Source organism: Dendrobates tinctorius, unplaced genomic scaffold, assembly GCF_039654945.1.
Source record: "Dendrobates tinctorius isolate UK_male_01 unplaced genomic scaffold, ASM3965494v1 ptg000011l, whole genome shotgun sequence".
Classification (NCBI taxonomy): Eukaryota; Metazoa; Chordata; class Amphibia; order Anura; family Dendrobatidae; genus Dendrobates; species Dendrobates tinctorius.
Window position 1 is genome coordinate 85,553,036 of NW_027361679.1, and position 12,506 is coordinate 85,565,541.

Here is a 12,506-nt window from a genome sequence, read left to right on the forward strand (position 1 = left end):
CTCCTTTACAGTTCTCCGTATTCAGGCCCGGGTACTTTCACCTTCCTTCAGTCATAGTGACGTTCCTTGCGGATCTTTCTCTGGGGCTGCCCTAGGCCTATCTATTGCCAGCGCTTCACCAGTCTGAGGTCGTCGTCCAATCGGTACCCCCGGGGCCTCGTCTGTCCTGCGGTTCTTTGTGTCAGGGCCACCCCCCTGACTGTCTCTTCCTATCAGTCTCCTGGTCGAGCTCTCCACCGTTGTCAGTTCTCCGTACTTATTCTTCTCCTCCTGAGCTCCTCCTGGGACTAACACCGTCTGGAACCCTGTCCTGTCCTATTTATCCCCCTCCTCGGGAAATCCCCTCCTGGGTTCCTATCTCCCCGCCCCCCATGACTAAGCAGTTTCTAAAGCCCTAAGCTGCTGTCAAGTCCTAAACTACGCTCCCCCCTGCCATCTTGTGGTCAAACTTAGGTACTGCACTCCATCTTCCACAGCTGTTTCCCTTCTGTCATTACAACCATCCATCTACAGTGCACAAACCGTCCCTTCTTCCTACAGACAAGTCCGTCCGTCAGGTCACCTTCCCTACACATGCGTCCCGGAAGTCCAAGTGCCAGAAATGTCCCCTTTCCCCGTAGCCGTCAGCACAATGTGCACATGTGGGCTAACCATGCCCGGTGACGTCACTGCTCATGTGCACATTGTGTAAACGATAGCCACAGAGGAAGGTAGGACAGCACAAGAAACCAGGTGCGCATGTTCACTACGGCGACCATCTTAATGAAGACCAAGAGTGCGGTCATCACAGAGGAGAATCCGAATGATAATGCAGCATAAGGAACATACAAGAATCTATATGTCACGCCGCCAGTCATGCCTCTCTCACCTGGGGATGGGACCCTGCACCCGTTGTCACCACTCCTGGTGTCCTGTCGGGTGCGCACGCGCACCTCTCGTACTTAGTTCCATGGCTGCACAACGTTGCTAGTGCGCATGTCCACTCTTCTCAGTACTAGCTTCAACCTTGCCCTCTCTATGATACTGGAGGACCCGACCCTGAAGTCCTAGCACTCATGCCCTATATCAGGCTACCTCTTCCTATGGGAGGTGCCTGATTATTGTTGTGCTTCCTGGCTTGGTCTGCTTGGTCCTTGCCTGGCTGTGCACTGTATTCGGGTCCTCTGCCTTATGCTCTGTTCCTGTACTCTGCCTTGTGCTCTGTTTCTGAAATCTGCCTTGTGCTCCATTCCTCTACTCTGCCTTGCCGTGCTTCCCAGCACATGCTCCGTGCATACACTCTGCTCTAGGTTCTATCGTACTTCACTGCACACGCTCTGCCTCTGCACTGTGCTCCATCTAAACTTGCACTCAAGTGTGCTCTCTGCCAACGATTTGTCTAACTCAGTAATCAGGCGTACTCCTTTGCATGCGCCCTGCTTTGCTCGCACCCGGGTGTGCTTGTCTGTGCACGCCATACGTGCTGTCGAGTACCCGCCTTGCACTATACTGCATCTAGCGCACTCCCGTGTACACGACCAGTATTGTCCTATACCCTGCATGTCTCTGTGTCCACACTTTGCACACTCTTGTACTCTGCACATTCCCTGTTGCTAGACACACTCACTCGTATCTCCTGTGAGCCGGCCACCTGGTGCCAGCAGTCGTGGTACCTTACACCCCTGGGCTTCCCCTGACACTCCTTGTATAGGGGGTGACCTCACTAGGTCAGCTCGTCCTGGGAGGGTTGGTGCCATGACACAGAGGGTCCACTCCAGGAGTCGTCACACTATACATATATAATAGACAATATTTAGTGGTAAAAAAATAGTGATAACTATATGTGATTAAATATTATCATAGGCATAAGTAGACTAAATATATAAGTACATATATATATAAATGTTAACATGGTATTACAAATATAGGACTGCCAATTATAGGTGTCCAATTATAAAGAGACAAAAGTGCATGCAATATACTGTAGCAGCATAATACAAATACATAAAAAATAAATAAATAAATAATCATAATCAATAACAATTAACAAAAAATATTATAAAATAAAGAAGAAAAATAAAACAGAAACATATGAGCTGCAATGCGGTCTGAAAAAGCCACTGTTTTGGAGTATGCCGTCCCGGTCATTGTGGAGATGTAAAACAGGTGGTAATGAATCCGGAATGAAGAGCGTAGTCCAAAAGAGCTGACACGGTGTGATACATGTGACAAAAACTACAACAGAGACAAACACAATTAAGAAAATAGAAAATAAAAAAATATAATAAAAATAGTAAAAACATGATGGAAATAAGACCCAAAGAGTCATATAAGGCATAAGATACATCAGGCAGCCACTAGAAGGCGGACAAGGCTGAGGATATACCCAAATAAAACACATTACTTATGAAACTCAATGTATATCAGAGAGCGTACACACAATTACAAATAGAAGACCCCATCATAAAAATGGAACGAATACATTTATAGGCAATCCTATTTTTTTTTTTTTATTTGTGAAACCTGGCAAATTTGAATTTCAAAAGATGCAATCATCTCTATTCTATGCTACCCTTTAGTAAAAGTTATATGATCCTGCTATTCAGAAGCATTCTCAGACAGATTTCTTACATGTTTTACAGGTTTTAATGGGAGAGGAGATATCTGCTATTCGCTACAGGTTTAATTCCCCCATCAATAAACCTACAAAGAGTGGGTACAGCTGGCATCTATCACCATGGACTAAATGCTCTGCTCTATGTGCTGGAGGTACGCTAATGCAATAGCAGAACGTACAATATTGTAAATATCATCATTTACTATGTAACCTCCAAAACTAATAAGAACAATGTTAAAAGGAAAATCATATGTACTAGTTTAATCAGTTTTTTAATTATAATTTTCTCTTCAGGGGTGCAGATGCAACATGTTGTTTGCAAAAGACTGTCAGATGGATCTTCTGTGCCTAATGACATGTGTGAAACACAAGCAAAAATACAGGAAAAGCAACGTCTATGTAACACTGAACCTTGTCCTCCTGAGTAAGATTTCTTATCACCTGTCGTACACGTACCGCACTTGCTGTTAAGGGGTTACAGCTGGACAAATTAATAATTTTTTGTGTGTTTTTAAAGAAGCACACCAATCAAAGTTTTTATCATCCCAGTATATTGCAGTCATCATATTATATAGCATTGTGTACTTACAATTGCTCATTTACCCTTCTACCCAGCTAATTCTTCTATTTCCTTTGCTCTATGCAGAAATAGGAAGGTGTTGTGCCTACATTTATCACTCCCCTCTTCAGTTCTTGACCCAGTCGCTCTGCTTCGTCCCCTGACAGGGACTTTTGCAGTGACATAAACTCATACAGGGAAAATTGACCTCCTGTTTTTAAATAGAGCTTAAAAGGATTCAGCTAGTCAGTTTTTAATCACATGATGTCATAGACATAATGGAAAACAGAATAATCAACAGGGTAGAAAGGCAAAATGAGCAGCTGTAAGTACACAGCGCTATATAATATGATGGCTGCAATATATTAAGAGAATAACAATTTTGATTGGAGTTCTTCTTTAAAGAGGATCTTTCAACATTTTAGCATTAAAAACTGTTCACATAATGGAATAGTAGCTGCAGAGATGAATAAAAATAATGGTGGAGAAAAATAATTTAAAAAATGTATGTTTTATTAAATTATTTTTCTCCACCGTGAATATCAACTTGTAAAGTTTAGATTCTAATTTCCCCCAGCCAAGGAAGATTTAGCAGAGATTCTTATCTGGGTGCATTTACTTTTCCTCTGTACATCATCAACCAATCATAAATATGAGGCACCACACAGGGGAAAACAGAACCAGCCCTAACAGAATATGAGACATGTAATGACACACAGTCCTGCTCTCCTCACTGATCTCATTACAGCATCTTCTATCATTACAAGCAGGGAAGGCTAGTCAAGTAGAGCTGTTTGTTATTAAAAACACTTTGTGCAGCTCTCATCTCACAGTATGTTTGGTGTGCATGGACAGGGAGTAGAGCAGAGCTGACAACACTGTGAGAGGAGAGCTAAATGAGGTGTTTTTAATGACATACGTCTTCTCTATTCCCCTCCTTCACTTGTAATCACAGTATTGTGTCATTACATGTCTCACAGAGAGAAAGCCTATTCTGACGTTATCTTGGGGCATGTCCTTTCCCCCCCTGCATGATGCATCCTGCTTATGATTGGTAAATGCCTCCACAGACAAATCTTTTCCCCCTTTGTTGAACGGAAAATTAGAATCTAAATGTCAGCAACTAATATTATCTTCTCAGCAGAGATGAGAAATAAAAAATAAGTTTTATTCAGCTCTGCAGACACTATTGCAAGATGTTGCTAGTTTAACATGCTAAAACTGGTGTGAGTGTAAGATGCCCAAGCAAGGTTGTCTTGGATGAGCTTCTGTTCCCACTCGCTTTGGCATCCTAGAGACATTTCGTGTCTCAGTCCCGGTGTGCTGCTGTGTGTGAGGTGCATCACACTTACTTTAAGGCTGCAGGCCTCTTCTTCTGAGTCCAGGAACTCCTCTTCAGGAACCAGGGCAGCAATTTATCCAAGAGACATGAGGTTCATAAAAACAACCAAACTTTTACTTGGTGGATAGCAGTTTACACAGTATTTATAGGCAGATGTAGAGGATAAAGAGCAACCGGTTGTCATCTCTCCCACAGGTACCGGATGCAACTTCAGCCCTGGCTCTTGGTATTGGTGGCATGTCCCTCTCACTGGCTTTCCTAGCCCTAGGGAATCTTCTCCTGGATTGCAATACCTTCCATCCCATGTAGTCTGAGTCCATCTTTCCCTGTGGCTTCAAAAGCTGAGTTTGCCCCAGGTCCCCGACGTCCATCTTGAGGTTTCCCCAGGCCATTTAGACGAAATCACATGGAAGGGTATTTTCGGCAATGCACTGTCCCGAGTAAAGCCCACTCTGTCCCTAGCAGCCTCTTGTCCTAGGCCCGCTACTATGCTCACTGCTGTCCAAACACTGACTGGCTCTGCCACTTCCTAGACCTGTTACCAACTCTCAGTTCCCCTTCCCAAACTGGGTTGGCCATTACAGTTATCCCTGTCTCAGCTAACTGCAGCCCCAGTGGGTATCATACCTTTATCACATACAGGAGCATCCAATGCATTTAACCCTTGGAGTGTCAGGGGCAATCCATCAGCCCCCCGCCACTGCCACATGAGATCCAGATTAAACTATAATTACTTATTTAATATGTTTTAAAAATATATTCCAATTACATAAAATTATCACCTGACCATTGAACTGCCTCCTAGAACAGGTGAGACCACCAACATTTACCTGAATGCGACACTTTTGTCCCTGTATAAATGGAGTCACAGTGTGTGTGCTCGATTGCCATTCCATTGATTGCCTATGGGAGTGTTGGAAAAAGCAGAGTATAGAGCTTGGCTTTCTACAGCAGACCCATAGAGAATCAATGGAGCATTGGGCAAGCATGTACTCCGCAGCTCTATTCACACAGCGGGTGATGAGCGTCCTAGAGGTTAGCTCTCCAGTGACCTATAAGTTTCTACATATCTATATATATCAACGTCTTTAAAAGAAGGAAATTACTAAGTGTTTTTTTTCTACTGGCATTGCTGGCTATTGTAACCATTCAGAGCTCAGTTTCATTGCTTAAAATTCCTTATCTGGATCAATGGTTGCATTGGGCATCAAGGACAGTTTTTGTGTTAGGCGAAATTGATGTTTGTGACTTGAAAATATCCTAAAACTATACCACAAATTCACAATTCACAACGGTACAGAAGCCTTTCCAGCTGCATATTGAACCATATTTATTTTTAAGTTAATGTAAACTTTCATTACACTGTTTTAAAACATTTTTTGATAACCCCTATACAGTATGATAGTCACCACAGCAACACAATACACAGTATGATGGCCCTCATAGACTCTCACACAGTATCATGACCCCACAGCCCACCACACTCAGTATGATGTCCCAATGTGGCGCCTCTGAGGGTTCAGTCGCCACAGAGGTACTGCACCTCCTCCTGAGGTGTGGTACCCCACCATCCAGGTAAGGTGGATACACCTGACCATGCTCCAACACCTGCACCCCACACAACATAGTAGTGTAGCAAAGCACCCTTTGGTGGCTCCCTGCTTGGAACACGAAGTGTGCTGGGAGGCAGGTGGAGTTTAGTCTGCACTAAAAGAGTGGGAAGAGGATAGGATTTAGTCAGTTTGTCACAGGAGTCTGACGAGGTCAGTCTGTGAAAGGAGATCCCCTGAGTGGGATGGATGAAGGAAGTGCTGCAGCCGACTTCAGTGACCTGGGTCCGCTGGCACAGGAAAGAGACATTGATAGAAAGCCTGACTCTCCATAAGAAGGAAAGGATTAGTATGGAACGTGAGGAGAAGAAGAGAACTAAGGATTAGGGTTAGAGGAGAACCCTTCCCAAGTTCTAAGCGCAAGGCCGGGGTCTGGTCCCCGAGGTTGTATGGATACTAATGGTCCTGCAGCAGACACCAGAGGAATAGAAGTTGTCACCACTTTATTCCCACACAAAACTTGGGGGCACAACAGCAACGATAGTGAGCCGGGACTAGGTAGTAAGGAGTCCCCAAAGCAGGCTACAGCTGTCTGTCGTACAAGTAGAGTTCATAGGAACATCTGACAGGAGGAACTCCAGTGGAACTCAGTACTGTGAGTACTTCACTAAAGGTGCTAAGAGGGAGACATTCAGAAAAGGCACATATGTTGGTGGAGTGTTGGAAAGGAGTACTTAATTTTGCCTGGAAGTTGGCTGAGCTCCTGACACGGAGGGCACGGCACAGATGCGGGCTCTTGTGCCACAGCAGACTGTGAGTAAAGCTTTGTAACTATATGCCCTGGTGTCCTCCACTTATTCCTGCGTCAACCTGCCCGGCACTGCTACCTCCCCTGCGCTCGACACTACACCATCTACGTGTCACTTCATCTCACTGCCCTGGGACTACAGCCCTGCCTGTGGAGGGCTATAACATCATTGCTGCACCACACCATATGTCCCAGAGGATCTGTCTGCAGCGTCGGCTTAACATCTTCATTGCCGAACACCACAGGTGGCGTCACGACTCATTCGCTCTAATCATTAAAAGCACACTAAACTATTCCCTCTTTTACAATGGGCGCCCAGGGCCACGGGCCGGGTCCCAGCTGCCATGACATCTCCCATTGAAGCTCATCGGGCCCGGTACCGAGTACCCCACAGCCCTGGGAGGGCGACCCAGCAACAATTTGCAATCACAAGTACTGACAATATATAAAATATAAACTACACACCTATTCCCATTCTCTCGATATGCTGCTGTAGTTTGTTCTGTGTTCCGACTGAGGCTTTTTGCAGCAGGTGCGATCAAGTGAAATCATCTAGTCTGCTGTGTTGAGACTCGGATGCCTGACAGCTCCCTGTTCCACCTTTGAATTAAAATGTATCTGCATTCTGAAGATGCAGCTATCATTGAAATTGATATGCCAAGTCAATTCAATCAATCAGCATAAACATTTTTACATTTATGGCTTGAACCCCTTTTTAATTAAAACCCAGTATTCCTAACAAATTAACCTTTTGAAATAATATTAAATGCCCTCAAAGTAGCAAAGTTTTTCTCGAGGCACATGGTGAGCAATTATGTAACCACGAGTAGTCAAAACCACTAGTTCCTTTCCTTCAATCACTGGCAAATCAACCACACATTAAAGCACATAAACAAATGGTTTGGATTGTAGCAACCAGGAATGTAGAGCTAATCTGCCAATACCTCTTTAAGTTGAGGTAATAGCATAACATCTGAATTCAGTGTAAGTCCAGAAATTTCCCCAGAGCTGTTACTTAATCTATTCTTCTGGTCATTAACCAAGCGATGGTGGTTTGTGGTAATCAGAGATATGTCTAAACATTGCGTAAATTGTTTATCATCAATAATAACAATCATTTCTACTTTAGATGGGCAATTGGTTCATGGTCAGAATGTAGTAGGAGCTGCAATTCTGGTGTGCGTACCCGGAGTGTGATATGTCAGAGAAGAGTATCATCAGGAGATGAAAAGTCTCTGGATGATAGCAACTGCCCAATACCTCGCCCCACAATGCTGGAACCCTGCAACACCAAGGAATGCCCACCAGAGTGGGTCGCCCTGGACTGGTCTGAGGTACCAAAATAACTTTGTATAAATGTTGAATATGTTTATATTTTTCTGGAGGCCATCTAATATTTTTATAATTTAATTGATTACGTCAATCATTAAAGGAAACCTGTTGTAACATGTTAATGTTTTCAATATCCAAGAAGTATCATTTCTACTTGCAGAGAATGACATGCCAAGCATGCCAAGATGAGCAGACTTAAAGCCGCAATGCTCCTCTGGGAAATATGCAAATTGTCTTTTCAGAGAGGAAGAGGACTAGAACTCTAGTGCCACCTATTGGAAGTAGCAATCCTAAAAGTCAGTGTCGACTCTTTAACAAGCCTTGTTACATGACTTAGGATAAAAGCCAAAACCAGAATCTCAATTTGCAGTCACTGTGTTTTGGGGTACTGCCCCTCGTCAGTGCAAAGTGTGAGATCTGGTTTGGCTGTGTGAGAGGCATCTGACCGATATCCAAGAAGTATCATTTCTCCTTGCAGAGTTTAGCATGTCATTCTCCGCAAGGAGAAATGATACTTCTTGTCATGTAACAAGGCTTGTTAAAGAGTCGACATTGACTTTTAGGATTGCTATTTCCAATAGGTTGTACTAGAGTTCTAGTCCTCTTCCTCTCTGAATATGCAATTTGCAATGTTTTCAATGTTTCTGTTATAAGAAATGATGCTGCAATAACATAGTTTGGCCACTAGAGGTCACCTGTGAACAAGAGAAGAAAGCTCTGGAAACAGGAAGTGGAACTGTCTGGCTTTCCTGAGGTAAATTGGGAGAACTGCCAAGGAGACAGAGAAGGATCTAGAGACTGAAGTGATCCAAATTGGACGGTGTGATCCAGAGGGAGTGGCTCCCGTGAGTAAACTGAGATGTTTAGTTAGTTAGGGAGAGTTAGCTAGAAATCACAGCAACTCCAACAATATTCCTGTTATTGAGATTACAGATGCACTGACGGAGACTGTGTGAGCTCCTGTATATCGAGACTCTGGTAAAACCGTGAATGCCATAGGAGAGCTCCATGAAATACTGCTGGAACTGAATTGAATCTTCAACTGCACCTCTCTCAGCGAATTTGGTGACCTAGTAAGCTGATTAAATCTAGTGGCCAGACGTCAGAATAACAAATCCAGTTGTGTGTTGTTTGAGGATATTCTGTCAGGGCGTTCGCTCTGAGCACTCGCTAAGAGGACAGTGCACAGTTTACATATTGTGTTGGTTCAAGTGATTAGTCATGTAAATATATACAGTATATATTAAGGGGGAAAACAGGGTACCAGGAATCTATTTTAATTTAGGCAGGAGGCAGATGTAAGATTGTATACCTGAGAGGACCACATGTCACGGTCACGGTAGAACCCCAGATAGGCTTTGTATTGGATAGGGGAGGGAGTGTCATAGTTTGGGGTAGTTTTGCTCCTGTCCGTGAAGCTGGCACTTGGGATCTCTCAGGCTGCATTATATGTATACTGTGGATTGTGGCTGTTGTGGCCCATATTTTGTGAGAAGTAGAATCCTGTTATCTTTTGCACAAGTTATAAAGAAAAGTTGGCTTAGTGTCATATCGTTGTCAAAGTCGTTCATAGCAGTGCCATATCCCATTTTCAACCAACGACCGGTGTATCAGTCGTTACACTGTCTTGTCCCAAAAATGTTATTAACCTGCAGATATGGGCTAATATGTAGCTTAATAGAGTTCCAATGCTGCCATTACTAAAAGCACAACTACTGGTAGAAAATTAACTTTATTCCTCCTGGGAGCTGCTAACTTTCAATTTATAGAGGTGAGCATGGAGCGGTTACAGTCACCACTTAGTACACATTGAGCTGCTGCTGTAAGCACGCTCCAGCAATTTGATTGACAGCTCATTCTGGAGCGCATCTGCGCAGAAGCTCTATGTAGAGCAAGCTGTCAATCAAGTTGGGCATACTTACAGCCGCTGCTCAAAATGCTATGAACAGTGACTGAAACCGTGTATCTATGACTGAAAGCTGGAGGCTGTTGGGTGTCCCCTTCCACCTGCATAGGGACACTGGAATGTTCACTTACCCATCAATGCTCCTCCGGCATTTCTTTCCTCCCAGGGCCTGTGCATGGGAGACTACTTAATGCTCACGAGTGTTCCCTGCATCTAAAAGGGGTCACGCATGCACATCTGAAGATTTCCCCAGCCAATGGCTGGGAGACAGGTATTTGAGGTACCTTCCCCTAAGCAGAAGTGCCTTAGCAACTTCAGTAATCAATATACATCCTGCAAGATAGTTGTGTCCCTGTACCTACGCACTCTGAATTTGATCCTGTCTGTTCCGTTTGCCTGACCCTTTCTGCCCTGTCTGTACCTGGTCCAGTCCTTCCTGCCATGTTTGATATCAGCTGTTTTATGGCTGCTGACATAAAGCCCAGAGGTTAGTAATGGAGAGCCGTCTATAAGATAGCAGTCACATTAGTGATGCAACCGCTATTCGCACCAGCCGGCTCACACCGAGACAGGAGCGTAGTCAAGCTCCTGCAGTGTGTAGCGGTGATGTGAGAAAGTTCACTGTTCATAGCTGATGAACCCCACTGACTTCACTAACAGCACCTCTCGCTGTGTGAGAAATTTGCTATGATTAGAGGTTAGTGGTTACTATGATTAAGGGAGTTTAACTTTAAACGCATAACAGTTTTTCTTTTTAATTTTCACTAATTTTTTTTCTTCTAATTTAAATGGTTTACTAATAAAAAGGAATAATTTTTTACCGACGGAAGGCTGTACTGGACTTCATTTCTTCTTACCTTTTGGGAGAATGCTTAGGACTCATGCTCACGCTTCTGAACATGTTCCCAGCCAATGGGTGGGAGACATTAGGTATTTAAGACACCTTCTCCAAAGGGGAGGGGCCTTAGCAACTTCAGTACTTATACCCGAGCCCCTCCTGCCTGTGCCTAGTCCTATTCCTGATCCGTCTGAACCAGCACCTGTGTATCTGCACCTGTGATTCCATACCTGTGGTCGTCATATGTTCCTGTACCTGTCCTGCCTGTGCCCGATTCCACACCTGTCTACCAGAAATATCCCTCCTGCTAATTTAGTTTCTAGCCGGTTCTACTTCCCTGCCTCTTTGGGGGTCAGCTGCTGTTGCTCCGTAGTCCGTCCTGGAGTATTACCTGGCGTCCACCTGGGTTCAAGTCTAACCACACCATCAGGAGATCTATTGAAGAATCAGGTGTTTTCTTAGTTACGCCCCTCCAGGCTTTCTCCGGACATTTGCATAACAGAATAAAGTTAATTTCCTCCTCGGAGCTGCGACAGCAGTGGAAAGCTATTGACCTGCAGATTAAGTATATAACTGCAGGCTAATAATGTTTGCTACATGACAAGTTCACTTTATAATAATAATTATTATTTCTATAGCGCTAACATAATTCGCAACAATGTACATTTAAGAGGGTACTTAAAGAGACAATAGAGACATTACAGAGTAACAGGAGGAGAGAGGGCCCTGTTCGCAAGCTTACAATCTTTGAGGAAAGAAGGGAGACACAAAAGGTGAATGGTAAAAAGTGCTTGTATTGCATGGTCCAGCGATCAGTATAATAAATAGGGTATTCACATATCACTGCATTAAACGGTCACCAGCCAATATCTGTACAGTAAAGATACAGAGTGAAATTATGTGCATGGAAGGTGTGGAAACAGATGCTACGAGGGTCCTGATTTGGAATAAAATTTTGTAAGAGCAAAATGGTCTAGTTTAATGAGTGAGGGGAGGCGATAGGCCAGTCTAAAGAAATGCGTTTTTAGGGCACACGTAAAACTGTTGATATTGGGAATTAATCAAATTGTTCTGGATAATGCATTCCAGAGATTTAGTGCAGCACACAAGAAATCTTGGAGGCAGCAGTGGGAGAATAGCCTTATGTCATTAGCAGAATGGAGGGCACAGGTAGGCTGATAGACAGAAATGAAGGAGGAGATGTAAGGTGGTGCAGAATTGTGGATGAGAGTGATAAGTTTATATTGGATTTTGTAGAGGAGGGGCAACCAGTGCAATGACTGCCACAGGGTAGAGATATCAGTGTAATGGTTGGACAAAAATATGATCCTGGCTGCTGCATTAAGGATGGATTGGAGAGGGGAGATTTTATTAAGAGGGAGACTAATTAGTAGAGTTGAAATATTCCAGATGAGAATGAATAAGAATTAGGGCTCATACTCACATGCGAGAAACTCGGACAAGTCTCGCATGTCAATACCAGGCACTGCCACCGGCACTCAGATGGGAGCGTTCAGCTGCATAGAAATACATGCAACTGAACGCTCCGATCCGAGTGCCGGTGGCAGTGTGGGT

At 43.9% G+C, this 12,506-nt stretch overlaps 1 protein-coding gene across 1 annotated transcript in view; it reads left to right on the top strand.

Moving 5' to 3' along the window:
* The window catches only part of ADAMTS10 (ADAM metallopeptidase with thrombospondin type 1 motif 10), a 322,067-nt gene that overhangs the window by 283,646 nt on the left and 25,915 nt on the right, over positions 1 to 12,506 (top strand). The window contains exons 21-23 of the mRNA XM_073544180.1: positions 2,622 to 2,748; positions 2,891 to 3,020; positions 7,985 to 8,189. Of these exons, the coding sequence (XP_073400281.1) occupies positions 2,622 to 2,748; positions 2,891 to 3,020; positions 7,985 to 8,189 (462 nt within the window). The remainder of the gene's footprint in view (positions 1 to 2,621; positions 2,749 to 2,890; positions 3,021 to 7,984; positions 8,190 to 12,506) is intronic.